Source organism: Hypomesus nipponensis, chromosome 22 (assembly GCF_054491055.1).
Source record: "Hypomesus nipponensis isolate SF chromosome 22, ASM5449105v1, whole genome shotgun sequence".
Lineage (NCBI taxonomy): Eukaryota > Metazoa > Chordata > Actinopteri > Osmeriformes > Osmeridae > Hypomesus > Hypomesus nipponensis.
Window position 1 is genome coordinate 14,226,217 of NC_140382.1, and position 20,358 is coordinate 14,246,574.

General features: G+C 43.6%; 1 protein-coding gene across 3 annotated transcripts; it reads left to right on the forward strand.

Moving 5' to 3' along the window:
- The first annotated feature begins 387 nt into the window (after positions 1-387).
- pou4f2 (POU class 4 homeobox 2) lies at positions 388-1,839 on the forward strand. Of its 3 annotated transcripts, none has more exons than XM_084687225.1 (3): positions 388-473; positions 561-604; positions 878-1,839. In XM_084687225.1, exons 1-3 carry the CDS (start codon positions 388-390, stop codon positions 1,837-1,839), a joined length of 1,092 nt encoding a protein of 363 aa, XP_084543351.1. The 3 variants fall into 3 exon arrangements, with proteins under 3 accessions (XP_084543351.1, XP_084543350.1, XP_084543349.1); XM_084687224.1 differs by having other exon boundaries at positions 388-464; positions 549-604; XM_084687223.1 differs by having other exon boundaries at positions 388-600; positions 907-1,839.
- Positions 1,840-20,358: the final 18,519 nt, after the last annotated feature.

Consider the following 20,358-nt stretch of genomic DNA (forward strand, 5'->3'; position numbering starts at 1 on the left):
CCTGTGGCATCAACAAAGAGGAGCTTTCCAAAACATCCACGGCGAAAACATTAATACTCTCAACGGGCGAAATTTTGAGTAAAAAAAAGGCATTTTTTTAGATAATTTTTGAGTCATCGCGCCACAGCCCTAACGGAAGAGGTAACCGGGGGCGGAGGCGACGCTCAATTGCATGGCTTATTGGCGTGAACGACATCTCTTGCAAAACGACGCCAAGTAATATTAGAGGTACTAGAAAAACTGGAGGATCGTCGTTACTTAAGTAGCACCAAGTTAATCGACAGTGACTTGAGATTCCAGCAAAGAAATTGGGCTTGTTCTCAAAATCGAGGAGGCGGAGTCTTAACTTATTAAAAGGAACTTGCCGAGGCTTGGACACCCGCAAATATGATGATGATGTCTCTCAACAGCAAGCAGGCATTCGCCATGGCCCACTCCAGCTTGCCCGAACACAAATATTCTTTGCATTCCTCCTCATCCTCCACCATGACTTCGAATGCGCCCTCGTCCTGCTCGTCCTCCCGACACAGTAACACCATCATCAGCAGCAGCGGCTCCAACTCGGAGGCGATGCGCCGAGCATGTCTCCCAACCCCACCGGTACGTATTCTGCATAATCACCGCTTAAAGGCACATTTTGACAGCCCACTTTTTTTGCTTGATGTTTTTTTCATGTCTGCACAGCAAATCACCCAACACCTCCATTTTCCCTCTCTCTCCAACTTATGTATTCAGTCGGGTTTGCTTTTCTATTAATTTTTATGACTTGGGATGTTGCATGTGTCTTGTATTGTGTGTTCCTTTTTTCGGATTTCTTTTTTTCACATTCTGGAAATGTTTTAAACCGAGGAGTGGATCGAGAATTCCCAACTGACAGTTATGTGTGCATTCTATTTGCAATTGCAGAGCAATATATTCGGAGGCTTGGATGAGAGTTTGTTGGCCCGTGCTGAAGCTCTGGCGGCGGTGGATATAGTCTCGCAGACCAAGAGCCACCACCACCCTCCACATCACAGTCCCTTCAAGCCGGACGCGACCTACCACACCATGAACACTCACCCCTGCACCTCCTCTTCTTCCTCCGCGTCTTCGGTGCCTATTTCTCACCCATCCGCCCTGTCTGGCCACCACCACCACCACCACCATCACCACCACCACCAGCCACACCAAGGGCTAGAGGGGGACCTACTGGACCACATCACCCCAGGACTGGCACTCGGGGCCATGGCAGGACCGGATGGTTCGGTCGGTACACCTGCGCATCCTGCACACATGGCGGGCATGAACCACATGCACCAGGCAGCCATCAACATGGCTCATGCCCATGGGCTACAATCACACATGGGCTGCATGAGCGACGTGGACGCCGATCCAAGGGACTTGGAAGCCTTCGCGGAAAGGTTTAAGCAGAGACGGATCAAACTTGGTGTAACCCAGGCGGATGTAGGGTCAGCCTTGGCGAACCTGAAGATTCCCGGCGTGGGTTCTCTTAGCCAAAGCACCATCTGCCGATTCGAGTCCCTCACACTCTCTCACAACAACATGATAGCTTTGAAGCCCATTCTACAAGCATGGCTGGAAGAAGCCGAGAAATCACACAGGGAGAAACTGAACAAACCAGAGCTCTTCAATGGCGCAGAGAAAAAGAGAAAGCGTACGTCGATAGCTGCACCGGAAAAGAGATCCCTGGAAGCCTACTTCGCCATTCAGCCGCGTCCCTCTTCAGAGAAAATCGCTGCTATCGCAGAAAAGCTGGACCTCAAAAAGAACGTGGTGCGGGTCTGGTTTTGCAACCAACGACAGAAACAAAAACGAATGAAATACTCTGCATGCGTCTAGCTCGACCATTCGCTCTAAAAACACCGTCAACAAATGTTGAGAGACTGAAAACTGTACAGAGACGATTTGTAACATATTTCTTATCACACACTTTTTCAATCATCAATGACTTGTGCTTTGAACTCGAATAATTCATAACATTCAAAATGACTGAATACTCTAACCACTGTCACGTCTGGCGGAAGGGGATGTGGAATCAAGCAAAGGAGCGTTTGACAGAGCAAGTAAGACCACTGGTTTTCCACACTTACTACTTCACCTTTGTATGTCAATGAAGTAGGCTACGACTCATAGGCTTTCATCACACGTATTTATGTTCAATTTCGGTTAATTTAAAGACTATTAGCCTATTTAAGAGTGAAAAATATTGAAAACATTTAATAATTATTGACCATGGAAACTAGAAGCACTTGGTTGGTGCCTGTTGGTGTTCATATATTTTTCATACATTTTCCCTCTGATTTGACAATGCAGTTTGGCATTTGTTCAGGGTCCACGAGGGGGTAATATGGCAACACAGTAGTCACTGCTTGGTATTGAAAGCTATTATTAGATTACTGCCAAACTACCCCGTGTAAATTATTAATTTAGCTGTCACTTTGTTGTTTGTCCCGTGTAATTAATTAAACCTATTGGATTTTAAGTGTGTTGAAGAAACAGGCAAGGGTAGGCCTAGGATAGCCTAGGCTACTTGTTACTAATAGGCTGAGTTAAGGTGGAAACCACTGGTCATGAAATGTAGCCGGTTTCGGGGCGTTTTGTACTGTAGGCCTATGTCAGAAACATCTCTGTAGATAAAGAAAACAATGAATCAAATGTATGGATTTGATGGGATTTACGATTGCCAAATATAATTTATTCTGGTTGCAATACAACTTTGCAATCCAACGTGGGTCGCTGTCTTATGAACTATTTATTAAGTGAGGTCATGTTTACTTCATTACATATTTATCGGGATTCCCCCCTCCTCGTTTTGCTGGAGAAAATCAAATTCTGACAGCAAGTAAAACATGATGTTGCCAGAAAGCAGAAATAGTCAAGAAATTCCTTTCAAATTACTTTAAATTTTTGAGATGGTACAATCGAGAGATATATGAGATAGTATGCTCTTTTACAATTATTTTTATGTATGTTTTCTGGTATTTATTTGTATAAATATACGCGCATCATTATGAAGTCGTTGCTTGTTAAAATCACCTTGTTTAGTAATGTTTTCTTAAAGAGAAAGTAATTGTTTCATGGAAGTATGTGTACAATGTAAATATTTCATTGGAACCAGTCGATGCACATAAATATATCCGTACAGGTTTTGCTGTATTGCTGTTTTAGCGGAGTATTTTTCTTTATGTAATGTCTGTTGCTTTTGGTTCCTGGTTGAATGGTACTATTAATTTATTACATTCATGTATATTTAAGTTATTTGATTATTGAATTGCAATATGTGTTTCATTAAAGAACAAATTTTAACATTTTATTGGACGTTTTCGATGAGTGCATCAATGCAGGCCTAATTCTTGGAAAGATGGAAATATTGAATTTAATCAACTTACACAACTCCTGGAGATCCTAATATAGCAATTTGACAACAATTGCTATATTTGGCTACTCAATTTTAGTCTAGACACTTTCAGCAAAAAATTATAGCCAGTTTGTCTTTAAACTGTTACTAGGTAGTCTACTTTTTGCATCCCTATATTATTATTTTGCAGTCCTCACTTTCTTGAAAATTGTACTGTTCCACCAATTTAAAAGAGAGCACGTGCTTTTTTTGACTGACTTGCTGCCAGTTCGTGCAACTCGCACTAGCCTACCTGAGAGCAAATGCTAATATTCTATTAGAGTCTAATCAGGGAGTCTATAGAGAGCTGGATGGGTCCCTGGAGCGCCGCTCTGCCAGATGTCAGCCCGCCAGAAAAACAGCCCGCCTGCCAATGTGCCCGTCTCTATTTAAATACACAGGCAGCACCACTACTTGTTCTTTTTCTCCACCCGTCGCAGGCGAAAGGGCCTTTGAAGCACACAGCTTGGTTTGTGGGTCTCGTATAGGCTAGATAAAGAATAAACATTTTGAGTGTAGTGTCATATCCAAAGCGCCTGTTCATGTCAGGGCGATCTAGCGGGTGACTGGGTTGGTGGAACGCCAGCGAATTCAGATGTGTTTCAGAACCATGGATAGCTACCTGAGGGAAGGGGGAGAGAGGCGCCTGCAATTAGCACTTCTGAAATCTGTCCTCCACATTTTAAACAGATTATTTATAGCATCGGAATGTATTTGCATGCAATTATGTGGATACATTTTTGATACATCCAGTTTGATTAAAGTCTGTAATAGGCTGTAGTCTAACTGGGAGTGAGTGTATAATAAATGCAAACATTTTCAACTAACTCTATGGAAAATTACAATTATTTTGGTGAGTTGTGCAATTACTCTTCAATAGAGCCCAAGCACACAATTTATTCAATCAATAGCTAAAGTGCGATAAAGTAATATCTGGGCTGCATAATCAGCTCTGAACAGGTGGAATTGATCAAAACATTGCACAATAAACATCCATTTAGGGCCCATTGAAAACTAAAAAAGTGAGCTTGTCTGTTTTGAGTCAAACACTGATTCATGGGTTATGACGTCAGAGCTAGCGTGAAGCTTTGGCTGAAGTGGTGATCTATTGATCATCAGACCCATATTTTCATACATATAACGTCCATTTGCACATTTGTAACAACATTGTAGTTATTTTACATCATTAGTTCAGTTAATTGGCTCTAAATTCAACAATAGTGAGATCATTCTTGACCTACCTTTACCAACATGAAGTAGCTTAAACAGCATGTGTCTAATTGAAAACCTAGGCTAGGCCTATTTCATTGTCTTCTAGTTTTAACCTAACAATACCATTTTCAGAAGCTCTAAGATAACTAAACAGCCGTGATGTTTCATCAATTAAAAGATGCTCCTGGTGAACGGTTATAATTTTCCCTAAATGAGTCAATCACTTAATACGTTAATATGAGCGAATTATTAAATTACACATCGAATTATGAAAAGCAGATAATTATGAGGAGCAAGTAAGTAGTCATTAGCCAGCCCTGTTAATTACCGTTGGTCAGGGAGGGCGGCGGAGTCTCACCGGGATTTGAAATTTACTTTATGTAGTCTCGCTGCTCGTACAGATATGGAGGTCTCCCTAGACAGTTACCCATTTAACTTTCAGAGAGGTGCGAGAAAATCTATTGGGATCCTTTGATAGCGAATCAATCTATCTCACGTTGAAATACTTGATCACACATAGGCCTATACCGCGCGCACACACACCTATGCGCACGCGCACACACACGCACAGCATGTGGACCTTCATAACCATTGCCAAAGAAAATCGAATATTTTCTTGCTTGAAATATCCCAACCAAAGCATTTTACCTGTGAGTAACACTCCTATCATTGATGTACACCTTGCTGTATTTGTTCCTAACATTGAGACGTAGAGCTAGCCTACACATCATGGTGGCTCTGCTGTTCAAAAAGAAAAGGGCATGGCTGTTTCCCTTTGTTATAATTAGGCCCTCTGTTTTATTTTTCTCTTTCCCCTGAACATTTCCCCCCTTTCACAGGGATACTGATGCAATTTTAATGAAGCTAGGGACTGTCGGAGCTCCGCCTGGGGACTTGTGAATAGAATATTTTAACTGTACATTTACACCAAGTGTCTGCCTTCAAAGACGAGACTGCACTCGAATTAGAGGAACCATAAGCCAGAAATGAATGCTTTACATTATAACCCTTTATTTAGGCCTCAGTGCTCCGCCACAATATGGCACGTTGCAGCACCAGCAGCCTCTGGTTTTGCTAAAAGAACGCCAGACATTGTCGCCAGTCACAGTGAGATTCTAGATTTGTTGTTGCTGAAATATTTATCACCATTAGGCTATAGTCTTTGTTTTGTTTTTAACCAGAAACGAATCAATACATTTGCACTTAGAGGTTAAAAATAGGAAATTCATTTCACACGTAAATTCTGTCATTGACTTTGCTGTTGCGATTCGTATATCCTTTCGTAGGGTAATCATCGTATTGAAGAACAAGTGTGCAGTCTCTCTCCCTAAAACCCCCACTCCTCTCATCTCCTCTCTCGGCTCATCTCTACCACTCTACTCTCTCGTTTTCACACACAAACACTCATACTGTACACAAGCGCACACACGATGGCACTTGCTCTTTGCGCATGAACCATATAAATGAATGAATGCACGCGTAGGAACGTACACTCCCACACGTGGACATGAACCTTACGCTGTATATGATAACAAACGATTCACATGAACATAATTGTTAATGTATATTTGTTAAAAACAAAAAATGTAGTCAACACTTTTAAGGGAGTACAGTTACCGTAGCTATAGGTGACTATCAGTACCTTTCCCTATGCAATTGTGAAGGAGCAGTGAAAACGCAATTATGATGCCCCTTCGTCGTATTACATATAGGCTATATTGAACCCTGATTCTGAGCAACCTTTAACTGTAATGTCACATCTGTCAGTTGCATTAATAACCAGGAGCACAGGAGGAGACTGTGCGCCCCTTTGTTGAATTAAAAAGTAATCTAATTTGTATGTAAAACCTCCATATACCATAGAGTTACAGTTCTGTTGTGACCCTGTAGAACCAAGGTGTGCACAGTTTAAAACTAATTTGTTTGAAGTTAAAAGACTCATTTGAGTCCGTGAATACATTTATATTAGACAATTTCCATAGAGGGCCTATGGATGATTCAGACTTTCGCATCGCCATTTTGTCATAAAATATTTATCTTATTGATTCAATTCAACTGCATAGGGTGTCTTTGCAAGCTTTGAAAATGATGATTTTAACGTCAACAAAAAATGACAACATAGCATCAATGACATGAGAAGGCCATAAAATTAAACGCAGTGCTTTTGGTGTAATCGTCAATAGACACTTATGTTCCATAGCCTTAAACTAGTTGAACTCTGTGTGATGGCAATCTGTAATTAAAACCTGCGTTTATTCTTAATGATGCACTTAATGGGCGTAATGCTTTATTAATAGAACCAGAATGGCTCAAATTACCAGGCCTTAAACTGTAGGAATATGCATACGCATGTTCGTTGATAAAGCAAACAATTACTCAATGAACATCGAGGTTAACAACGACGTAATAAATGATGGCTCAATTTTAGTTGAAAGCAATTCATACACATTCGTACAAATACATATTTTGGATAGGTCTATTGGATATTGTTTGAGCTTTTGAATACTGTGTGGCCTATAAATGACTGAAACATTCATGTTCTTCTAATGAGCTACATAGTTAAATATTTGAGTATATTCCGACATAAACATTCAAACTGACATGTTATTTTCCATATCTTGATGCTCTGATCAAAAGTCTTTGACTTTTCCCCAACTCATTGTCGCACCATTCTCCTTAAGATAATGGCCTATTGTTAAATATATCTAGTATAGCGAAGGACCGACCCACTGTCATTAAATATTAAAAAAGGCAGGATGGTCCTGGACATTTATGTGCCTAAAAGTCTCCTTTGAACATCCTGTTCCATTTCCCCAATAGTATCTGCAAAAGTCATTTAACGCAGTGAGCGTTAGATTCACTCATTCTCAGAGGCCGCATGGGCCGCATCGAGTGAGTAAGTTGTAGTAGCCTAAAGATTGGTCATTCGGTAATGAAAGGTATAGCTGTTTCGTGGATGTGTGTTCATTGGGCTTTGACAGCCGTGCTCTGTTGCAGATCTATTAATCATATCCACAAAGAGTGCCAGTCTCTCTCCATCTTTCCCCCTCTCTTTCTCCAGCTTTCAGTTTATACAGAACAGAATCATTTACATAAAGTCCTTAAGGCAAATAACTGTTGGGGGCTCTAATTTATATCTGATCGAAAATTAGCCGTCATTATGCGCGCCATTAGCCGCGTCTTTAATGTGCTTCTAAGCACCATTTGTCAAGCAGCTTGTTAATATCCTTCAAGTCTTTAAAGTTGAGAGCTCATTAAAGACTCTGCGCCCTGCTATTGATGCTATTTTATAAAATTCTGCATAGGGAACAGAGCAGTTAAAGCATTTTTTTTCTGACAAAAATGCATTTGTTTTATAAAGATGAATCAATAATGCTGATGTTTGCACTGTAGCGAATTTGCATAAACGGAATTTGGCCTTTAAAACAAAATGCTGTCCAGTCTATAATCTGAGTAAAAAATTTAACACAAAATAAGAAGAAGAACGAAAATCAGATCATTAGATAAACATGATGACAATATTTGAAAAAAAAAAAAAAACTTCATATATTAGTCATACAAACCCTACAAGGACTTGTTACTATAGGCAATTGATAAAGAAACCATACTGGAGTGAGATACATATTCCTCCTCTGATATCACACGTGAAGCCAGTGAGGGGTCCTGTAGTGGTCACGCTCTCCAGCCCCCAGCCCATAATTAGGCAGCCACGCTTTTCCCATCGCCTGTGGGCGAGAGCTAGGGTGGTTTATTATTGGTTAAAAACTCTGGTGTCCTTATAGTTCTCTTTTTCACGAGCACAAGTTCCTCCAGGCTAAAGCAATAAAGAGAGTAATTAGAATGCTAAAGACAGATGTAAATAAAGGGAATGAGACAGTGGTGAGAGATGAGGGGTCTAGGTCACACTCTCATCAAAAAACCCAGTTGGTAGCAAATGACACCACGCACGGTGCCAGGGGCTACGGCTGCGCACCAGAGGCTCAATGGACTGAATTACCGTCTCAATGGCGATGCATAGCAAGCCCCGATGAGGATAACACATATATGTGGATTAGCCCAAACATAATATATTATATTATGCATGTACATAATATAGTGCGTTAAAAAGCACATGCCTTCATTAAACAATGCGCTGTAGAAATAACGAGTGCATTCAGTGATATAGGATGCCCACGTTATATCTCCCATCATAATTTACCCATGTGTGAGTGAGTGGTATGGGGGGGGGGGGATACTCCTGCCAAGTTATATTTAGCCTTTGCCTCATTCCCACAGCCAACTGAGGCTCTGATTAAACAAGAGGTTTTTCAAACAGATGTTGATTGAAAAAAAATGGGTACCAATAATTTAATATTTTATGAAATTTCATTGCATCAACACAGGGAACAAAGGGCAGGTAAGGCAGAGAAGTCGAGGAATACAGTGGCTGATATGAGCATAAAACACAATTCACTTGAGATTACAGGCATGGATGGGGGTGCGCTAATTAAAATATTAGCATTATTAAAAATACATTAACTACAGGCACGCTATGATATTTAACGAGCACATGAACCATTACATAATTGTTTGTGAACTTTTTTGATGCTGTGATGAATCATGTAAAAGGCTAGGCCAGGAACTGAAAGGGTACTAAAACGTTTAGGAGGCAGGGATCATTGAAATATGGCCTTTAGCCTAATAAAATGCATGTCTGTCTGCGAATCAATTTTCTAAATAAAAGACCTTGGTTTGAATGATGGGTTTCAATGGTGTCCTTTTCACAAGGTTAAGGTCAACTTCATTTTGTTTCTGTCAATTTCGCAGATAAATTAAAATTCTATTCATGAATTCAGAAAATAATACATTATGGCAGATTCAAAGATTCCCCCATTACCTTTCATGAAGTCCTTTGTGATACAATAGATAAATGCTAGAGCATCTTCAAATTAGGTATCCAAAATGAAAAGCTGGATCTTACAAAATGACTATGCTATACATTCACACTTCTACATTTTATATTTAAAACTCGTTTACTGTATGCACCTTCCTGCCATTGTAAATTCCTAGTGTGTGCAAACTTAGTTGGCAAATAAAGCTGATTCCGATTCTGACACGCTTCAGAGTAGTAGCAAGGTTATAATTGCCCTGAAGAAGTCAACTTAACCCATTTCAGATATCGCGGTCTACCCTCAGTGTTCAGTATCGCCAAGGGGACTATGCCCAATCAAGGTATATTTTTCAAACAAAAGTAAAGACCCCCCAAAAAAGCTTCATATATGTTGAAACCTGACTCTGCAGAGGGTGCTGCAATGGTGCAAACCTCTATTGGAAGGTACAGAAACACAAGAGGCAGGTGCAGTAGCCCATTAGAGCTGCTTTGCAGGATTCTCTCTGATCTTCCTCTGTTAATGAGGGGCTCTGGAGAGGTTTGCTTGGCTTCCTGCTCTCCGTGCTTTCTTCCTACCTCTCCATCTACCCTTCATCTCTTCTCCTGAACCTGGAAGGAACTCCAATCGCTGCTTGTGCTGCTGTGACTGCTGACTACAGAGGCTGGTGAGGAAGCCATTGTTCACTTGCTAGCTGTTTGCTACTGTACGTTTAGCCAGGAGGTACAGATCGGTGTGCGTGAGCCCTATGATGTACAAGATAAAACAAAGACAAAAGGCCATGGTGACCTGTCATAAAATCTGCATGTATTTATCACCTGTAACCAAACTGTCTTAGTGATCCTATTTACATACAAATACTCTACTGAAAGTTTCATCTTTGAAAAAAAAGTGCTGGTGTTGTTGTTTTTTTCCCTTTCTTTTCTCCTCCCCCCCCTCTACATTTATTGGATTACACGTCACTGTTGAAACCTGTACTTCTGAGGTGTCTTTGCAAAAGGTTGATTGCTATTGGATATATTCCTGCCCTGGCTGCTTCAGGACATTATTGCTGTGGATGCAGTCTACTGTCGGAGCCCTGATAGAGTGACTGGGAATGGGTGAGGTTTCTGGTAAACCATAGAATATGATTCATGTGGACATAAAGAAATGTTAACGGTCACCATAGACCTTTGTGTTGGGTTAGATGGCCCTCTCTGAGGTTGGATGGCCCTCTCTAAGATCATGCTCGGCTGTTGTCCTCATCCATCCTCTTCTTCAGAACCAGCAAGAGAGCAGCAGTGAATACAACACTGTACTGCTGCTTGACAGAAACACTGTCGTGAGAGAAACACAAAAACAAGCTTCTGAATCTGAGACACAAACTGTAGGTGCAGGCATACTGTCTACAAACATGGAATGTCTTCAGCATCTGTGCTATTTCCCCCTATGACTTTCACAACGTACAAAAATGTCACGATGGCTGAACAGCTGTCATCATTATACAAGTATCCCAGTGTCTCAACTAAGAGGTAGACGTGTGTGTCCTTTGGTAATTGTACAGACACATGTAGCACACACAATTATCATAATGACACATTTACATAGAAACTCGATTCTACAGGGGCCGCAGCTCAACCTTCCCTGGTGTGTACGTTGCCTGTGCTGTGAGGATGGTCCCTGAGTCTTGGGCTGTAGTGAAAGGCCACAAACATAGTCTCTGACCTCTATATAGCGGCGCTGAAGGACCCAGACAGCTGTAAACAACGCTGCGATCAGTCCCATCTGCTCCCATGTCCCACTTGTGTGGATACATTTTGCCATTTCTTTCACCCACTGCCAAGTGGCTGCCTCAGGGCATCTAACCCAGAGAAAAGAGCTCATTTACCAAGGAGGAAAGAAGCAAACTAGTTCTCTCTCTCTCCCCCCCTTGCTCTCTCTCTCTCTCCCCCCTTGCTCTCTCTCTCTCTCTCTCTCTCTCTCCCCCCTTGCTCTCTCTCTCTCTCTCTCTCCCCCCTTGCTCTCTCTCTCTCTCTGTGTGTGCGTGCGTATGTTCGCGTTGGCTCGGAAACTTGGTCATGGCACTCGGTTAAGTTAGAAAGATGGGTCACACACATGATCATTTTGGACTGCATTGTGACACTAAATCATGACACTGAATAATAACACTGCACCATCTAAATGTCAGGGACAGTGGATTAAATGCTGATATTTTACGTTCAGGAACGTAGCTGTAATGCAGCATGCTGTGTTGACATAGCCTCTCACCCCTCTCCAGGTTAATACCAGCAATACAATGAAGGATTAGCTGAAGAGGCCTCTTGAGCTGGGTCTCAATCAACTCTCAATTGAGAGCGAGTGTGTGTGTGTGTGTGTGTGGGGGGGGGGGGGGTTCTCAAGGGCTCCTCCACTGGAATGACAAATACATCAACAACTAACAGCCAACTGAGTGTTGTAACATTCCGGCAGAGACAGAGGCCTTGGGACGGTTTAAGCACATGCGTGCATTTAATAAAGGAAAAAAGGCATTCAATCTAAAGATTAGAAAGGGGGCGTCTTCTCTTCTGAGAGACCGGTGGCCTTTCCTAAGCCTGGACGGGTTGCAAGAGACACAACGGTTAGTTCAATCACCAATTTAAGTTGCCAAAGACCCGCGTGCTTCCACTGCTTCTTCTCGTTTCCTCGTCGACTGCTCCCTCTCGTTTCCTCGTTCTCCCTCCTCTGTGCTCTGCCGCTCCAGGTTTGTGTACCGGCGCACTGACGGCTGACAAGTCACAGACGTGCAGGCCAGGGGCGCCGTATAGGGGGGAAAAGTTGGGAACATTCTGACTGACAGGGCCCCTCCCAAAAAATAAAACAAATAATAGAAATGATCAATTTGTTTTTTTTTGTGTGTTTTTGTTCCATGGGGCCCAAAATTCCTGTCGGTGCCCCTGGAGCAGCCGGTCAGTGGCGGTAAGACGAGGGCACGCTCTGCCCATGGCCTGTCCGTGTGGAGCCTCGCATTGCGGGCAGGGGGAAGACCTTGACTCTTAGATAGCATCGATAGTAGCGTCTACACTCTTCACCCAACAGCAATACGTGTTTCCCCTGTAATTACTCTACAGTGGCCCAGGTCCAATGGTCGCCATGCCACAGCAAACCGCCTGCTCTCCTTGTAACAATAGGAATGATCTTCTTCCTTGTTAAACCCAAGTAAACACATCCTTGCAGATCAAGGTTTAAGAAGGGGGCGGAATGGGGTGGGTTGGGGAGGGGAGGGGGGGGGGGTATCTGAGTGAACTCTCTAGTCTGCATGCATAATCCATGTTTAAATATGACTGCCTACCCGAGCCCTGTGTGTTGGGTGACTTGAGCAGGGGTCAAAACCGCTTGTATTCCTACGGGTGGGATTTTGGGATTGCAGGAGGTTTGAGCGGGGCATTATCTCTACACGAGGGCCCTCCCAGACTGCAGTCTGTTGTTCCCCCCTCTCATTTACTTTATCAGTGCACCGCTGTAATATGCATAATTCAGACGACCAGGGAATGTCTTTGGGCTCTGAACCACCTGCTGGCTTTTATTAGCTAATTAATGGTGATTTATCGGAGTTGCTAATTTGAGTGGAGCTGCTCGCCTTCAGGAGTCTCAGTACGCCGTATGAATTCTGATAGTAATTATACCTGTGTGATGGGCAGTCTACTAAAACAAAAAGTTCTGTCTTTTCTAGCCCACAGCTATGAAATTTAGTCTCTTACGGAACACGACCTTGTGTGATTTGTTTTATTTTTTATGTCTCATTAAGGCTTCCCACACGGTTTCATATCCATAACTACATTTGAGGTAGAAATCTCATTGGCTAAGTATGTATCTCTTCTTCTCGAGTCCTTGGGTAAAGGAATTTCGATATCTTCATATTGCTAGCACATTTAAATCAAGACCTTGGTATTCAAAATTTGTATTCGAAAACCGTGAGCTATGGACTCTAATCAAGATTTTCGGACCATGAGCTCCATCCGTGTTCCCAGGTCATGGTCTTTTCTTTAAGATGGTCGGTGTTTGAAATATTAAAGAACATGTTACAAACAACATTCATATGTTTTTTTTTACCATTACAGGAAAGCAACATTACCTGAACGGAATAAACCAATAACTATCTTTTTTATGCTTCCTTCCTGCATTTCAGATTCTTGAGCAGCAAATGAGCAAATGTATTTGCCTGGTTGTAAATACACCCTCCATTTGCAGTAGATAAGATGTACGACTCCAAAGCGCCATTCCATGGAATCAAATCTGATGAAAACGATCTCCTGCATTTCGTGACTCACATCTGGCTTTGTTTCTCTGAGAGATCAAACGGTAATAAAGCAATAACAACAGCAGACCCAGACACTTCATCTCGACTTTTGCTCCTCAGAAAGCAATGCTCCCAGACACATTGCTCAAGCAAAGAACTACTGTAGGACTGTGCATATTCTGTTCAAACAAGATAGTAATATCCCCGGGCTAGCTCGACAAGTCCCTTTGTTGTCTCTGAGAGGCTGACATGTAATCTGTAGAGATATCTTTCCAAAGATCTCTCCCTACACAAGTTTACAAGCTGCAGTATTCATGTTGCAGGAAAGCCAGGTCTAGCGATGAGGCATAAGGCCTGAAGACCAGCAAGCGCTGTCCTTCTCCCGTGAAGCACAATTAGACAACGGCAAAACACCCAATGTTTATGCAAAGATACGACAGGGATGCGAGTAAACATCTGAAACGTCAGCGTAAACAATACATGACCAAGAACTGTAGTTGATGTCATTGTTTGTTGTGGGGAAAAAAACATTGAATAGTTGACATCAATAAAAAAAAGTAGGCTACTTGAAAGGAGTATTGACAACTGAAACACGTTTAGTTTGACGTAGACTTAAACAAACTTGTGTAGATTCGATCAGGATCACATGACAGTCCTTTACAGATGTACAAAGAGCTAACAATGTGAGGCAAGGTTGTTCCGCATATCCTTGGGGAAATTGCTTTTCTTCCCCTGCTCCCAGCTCAGGTTGAATCCCACAAGGCTTCGATGGAACTCCAGAACACTACGTCAAGTCACCTGACACCTTTTAAATTAGAGTATTGCAACAACAACAAAAAACATGGGGGTTAACCTGCTATATGTCTGGCAGTAAACGCTAAACCTTCAAAACAGCTAGAAGAGCGTCAGTATCACACGGGCGTGCGACTGCGCCTCCAGCGATGCGCTGTGTTAAAAGAAGCTTTTCCTTACAAGGTGCTTCAGCTATTTCCACACAACCTGAGCCCTGTTTGCACACAGGGAATTGAATTTGCTCTAATGTTAAATACTTGAAAACATCCTCTCCATTTCAGTGTTTTCGCGCTCCTGTTAAAATGTAAGAGCAAGCACATTATGTTTCTGTCAAGGTGAAAAACAATCAATTACACCTTCGCGCGATGGATTTCATCAAAGCATGGAGGGTAACACACAGCCTGCCTCTATCAAATAGCAACTGGGAAGATCTTTGGTGAAGGGCCACTGACTGACTTATGGTGATGTTGTTCATTTATCAAGACTTTGAAAGTCAATTAAGATGCCAGCGCAATTCTCAACATCAAAGGTATGTCTATATTATTTAAACCCTGGGAGGTCACTGCACCTGTGTGTATTTGTGTGGGTGCGTATTTGTGTGTGTGTGTGTGTGGTGTGCGTGTCGGTGCACAATAAAGACTCCATCAGAGAAGCGCTGCCCAGCCCCCTCTGGGGAGAAAACCCAGAGTAAACACCATACTATTCATTGGGCTAACCTCAGCAATTGTACCACATGGAAAAGGTGCAAGCACCAACACACACACTCTATCTCACACACACGCACACACACGGATTAACTGTACACAAACATACACACACTGAGCTCCCTCCCCCGACTGAACTAGGACGAGCTGTAAGGAGGGGAACCTTGGTGTCAGAGTGAGCAGTTATCACTTCCTTATCCCCCGTTCTGAATGCTCCGGGGATCCCACAGAACCAATAAGAGCCTTTCGTACTCTTTGCTGAATTAATGCAGTAATTCTTTATCGGGGAGAGAGGGCCTGGGCAGTACCTTGGACAGGGCTGGTTTTATGCAGATCGGTTTGAAGCCTAGTTTTTTTTAATGATGGCCCTAATTTGTTAGCTCACTCTAAATTATTAATCTCTTTTATATTCAAGTGGTTATTACATGTCATAACTGTGTATCTATGGGGTGAAATTTAATAGCATCTGCTGGACTTTAGGAGAGGAGCCAGAGTGGAAAACGCCATTAAATATTGATAATTAGCTAAATATTTGCCTTGGCACCTGAACTGGGCTAACTTGCTAATTGGCATAAGAGCAGCTGCTGTGGTCATTGAAGACCTAAAATAAGGTATTTGCTGAGAAATATGGTCAAAAAGGGCTTACAAGTAAGAGACAGGTTTTGATGTTCTAAACATGAAGGGTGAACATTCTGAGTGCTTGAAAATAAAGAAAATCTAATTAACCTCCATGAAATAATGAAACAACTACCAACTAAACTACATTAAATGCTTCGCATAGGTGCAAGTATGATTGGTAGGAGTTCTCTAATACAGGATGTGCACAGTTTCCACCACCTAGCTGAAAGGAGAGGACAGCAGATAGGAGAGGAGAGAGAGATGGCGCTGCGACTAAATGTCAAACGAGGTGACGTGTTAACTCACTGGAGAGGCAGTGACCCTTGATGTGCCACATAGTGTGTTCGTGCATGTGGGTGTGTGTGCGTGTTGTTAGGAGAACAGTAAGAGAGTGTGTGTGTGTGTGTGTGCGTGTTGTTAGGAGAACAGTGAGAGAGAGTGTGTGTGTGTGTGTGTGTGTGTGCAGTGAGTCAGCCCCAACAGTCAGTCAGTCAGACAGACACATCACTGAACCATCTGCCAAGCCATGCACCCTGCCTCCAGCCCCTCCTCTCCACTGCCTCCAGCCACCAGCCAGGAGGAGACCCCCCCCCCCTCCACCCCCCAGGGCCTAATGTGCTAATGTGGTCCACTGTGCTGAGGTAAGTGGATGACTAGGTGACTAGACGAAGGCTAGGGCAGTTTAGCGGCACACCGTCACAACATCAACTACTGCCTGACTTGCATAGCTAGAAAGTGAGATGTGTCTGTTCCTATCTTCCTAACGCTGAATATGCATTTTTAAACACTTTTAAATCATTTAACGTATGCCATACCCGTAACAATTTGGGGTTGAGAGTTTTTGATTTGTTTCCAAGAATATTCACATAATTGTAATACAAAAACTATATATTCAATTATTTCAAACATTTAAAATCTGTGTGGCCTCCTGTAACCAAAATTCAATTAGCAGTGGTGTTGCACTGCAATCTATTCATTTGAGCAGCCAGTGAGGCAGCCAGTCGGACTGTATTGATTGGTGTGTGTCATGTGTGGAAGCGAGAGAGGGGTGGCTATTGTTTTCTGCTTAATGGACTGAAATAAAAGAGGTGGGAATGGCCTTTAATTAGCAGGAGCAGAGGCAACTGTGTTACCCTCCCACTACCAAGACCCCCCCCTACACGTACACACACACACACAAACACACAAGACACACACAAGGGGACAAAGAGGTGTGAGGAGGGGGGAAACAAGGGCTAAAAAAAGTGTGCGTGTGAAACAGAAAGAAAGAGAGGGAAGCGAGAGAGATAGAGGAGAGGGAGGTGAGAGAGAAAGAGAGAGAGAGAGAGAGAGAGAGAGAGAGAGAGAGAGAGAGAGAGAGAGAGAGAGAGAGAGAGAGAGAGCGTGAGAGAGAGAGAGAGAGAGAGAGAGAGAGAGAGAGAGAGAGAGAGAGAGAGTAGCCGGCCTCCCAGTGTCTGGGCTGCTGCCTTGCTTGCCTCCTCCTTCGCTACGCGTCGCAACTGTCAGTTTATATTATCTCCGGCTTTTCATCATCTCACACAGAACCGGTGGGTCGGAGGAAGCCACCTGAGAGTCCTAGGAATTTGTTGGCTACGAGTCATTAGCAAAGACTGCTGAGACACTGTGGGCCACGGCCAGTGATGTGCGTGGGGTGGGAGGGGAGGGGGTGGTGGGGGGGGAGCAAACCAAGTGCATCTCCTTAACCCTTGGTAGTATGATTGGCACAGCAGTCTGGTCGGATGGCCGGGACAATCAGATGCAAAGTAGATGAGTGGCTGGGTACAGCGTCAGGGCAACAGGAGCGGGTCAAGGAAAGATCTGAGACTCCTCAGAAGGTAGACAGAGAAGAGATCCTGAGACGGAATATCTAAAACCCGGCTGCTGTTTCCTAGAAAGGCTAGACTCCCCTGTTGATCTGTCATTTTCAGACAGGTTTCGCCCAGGCGCACAATCCGCCACGGTTAAAGAAGAGGTGGCTCAATACCGTATTGCTGGTCAATCACTGAGCGTCGTAGAAGAGGGAGGGGGCATGGTCTGATTCCACTTGACATGGCCCATGTTGATGATGGACATGACAGTCAACATATGGGAGATAGAGAGGAAGTTATCAGAGGAAGAGAGGAGGACGCACAACTCAAAGAGTGCTGCAGTGGAATCAAATATGACAGCCACAGGAAAACAAAAACATCTAAGTATTGATATCCTGAGTTGGATATCAATATAGTTTGTGTAATTGTTTTATGAACATAGGAATAAAGTAACATGGTAGGTTTCATGCCAACACTCTTAATAATTGTCCTGAATACTCCAAATTGGTCTGTCAGTGTTCCGTAACGCAGCACCCTATTTAGTATCACCGACTTTCCTGCAAAAGTCCTAACATTCATCGCAGGGGAAAAGTGAAGAATGACTGCTTTAGCTTCTGCCATACAACCAAAACAGTTGACTTTTTTGGGTTTGGGCACAACACTGTATCTACCAGAATAGGCTCTTCATTAGTTTAGACAACCTCAGTGTGCTGGTGGGTAAAACAGGAGACTCAGACGCGGCCATTAAGTCGTGAGCGCACTAATGTGTTCCCTGACCGCTGACTTCCTGCCGAGCTTGGATCGCTGAACATGTCATTTCCACTCTGCGTCCGTGCCGCCGGGCGGCCGCGTATCGACATGTCCGGCCCCGTCCGTGTGACCGCTCCGTGTCCGCTATCGACTGGACTTATCTCATCTTATCCATCCAGCCTCGGTCACAGGCCAGAGGCCCCACCTTGGCCGCTATGTGAGGCAGCGTCTCGTGTCCCGTGATCCAAAATCATCGAGTGACGCTTTACCAGATAGCTCGCTGCCCACGATTATTCTTTTGGTTCTCTCGTCGCGTTGACCCCCGGTTAAACACGAATTGAAGTGGAAAGATAGCATTAGGTATGGATTCTCTTTTTTGAGGGTGGTCGGGGGGGGGGGGGGGGGGGTTGCACTTCAATGCACTGTCCCCTCTCTTTCAACTCACACCCCTCTTCCAACCATCCAAGTCTGACCCCTTGTCAATGACAAGAGCCATGGAGTGTTTGCATTGCGCAACAGGAGCAAGTCAAAGCAACTGGATGTTTTTGTAATGTGAAAGCCCTTGAGTAGAGCACAGGGTTACCGTGGAGATCCTGTTCGATTACCCCGCTAACCAATCCAGAAGGTGTGACCCCACGCATGCTGGGTGAGGGGAGAGGGACTTGAGGTGGGGGGTGGGGGTCTTCTAAATGAAAGGGAAGAGAGAGAGAGAGAGAGAGAGAGAGAGAGAGAGAGAGAGAGAGAGAGAATAGGGGTGATGTCAAATTCCAGGTGGTGTCTCTTTGTGTGCCTGATGCCATGTCAACACAGGGACGTGAGTTTGATAGAGTTATTACACCTCTCCGGGACCAGCACCGGACCTCCATTTGTGTGTGGCTGAATCTATTACTGGGGGACAGGCGAGGCTAAGCTGATGTTCTCTGAACATCTCATCACCAATGTGTCGCAGGGGTCAGGCCATTTCAGGGGTTGCTGTTTGCTTTTCATTACTAAAATACAAACTTTAAGGGTCTTTTTTGTTTTTCTTAGTCGCTGAACATTGTTTATTCTGGGGGTGATTACAGCGTCAGGGTTTCTGCTGTGCCTCCGAGAACCATAGAAGCTGGGACGGAGACGTGTTTGTCTAGGTGTGTGTTTATTCTGGCCTTACACAACCACTACTTGCTTCAACAATAGCTTTGCCAGACTGATGAGGATTCTGTGTGATAATTGGTCATGTTTAGTGTATTTCTTTAACATTCCACGTGATAACGATATAATTCTCTTTTAAAAAGCTAAATTTGGTGTTATATTTGAACAAACAAGCTCATATCATAAGGTCCGAATCGCATTTCAATTTCCTGTTTTAGCATTTGAGAGATGTTTAAGTAATGACCAGTTCAATGCACAGACATGTATATATTGTTTTTTGGGGGTGGGTGGGGGGGAGAGACCATGTTTAATCATGTTGACTATCAGCTATCCGATTTATGCATCTTCTTCCCACTAGGACAGGGCTAGGTGATTTATGTTTCCAGGTGTCTCCTATTTCCAATTGGTGGTGGGGGGGACCGGATGGTTAACACCCGCCTCCCCCGACAACTGTCCAATTATGTATATCACACTTGCCCTAGTGTTTGCACTGGAAGTAATCAATAGAGGCCGTGGTTGAGTGCACATACATTTTGGTTGAACCAATGCATGAAAACTTAATCATTTGCTCAGGGTGGAGGGGAATCAAATGGGAAATGCGTAGGCTGGGCTTTCTCGGTGGTGGTTGGGGAGCAGGGGTGTGTTGGTGATTGTGACTCGAAGTTTGAGGGGGTAGGGTTGAGGGGGTGGGTGGGGGGTTAGGGGTGCTTCTCTCCTGACGCGGCAAATGGAATGGGTGACAGGTGGAAGTGGGGATGGAAACGCGGCCCTGCGTTTCATGAATTAATGTAAACACAACCCAGAGCAATTACTCCCGACTGGT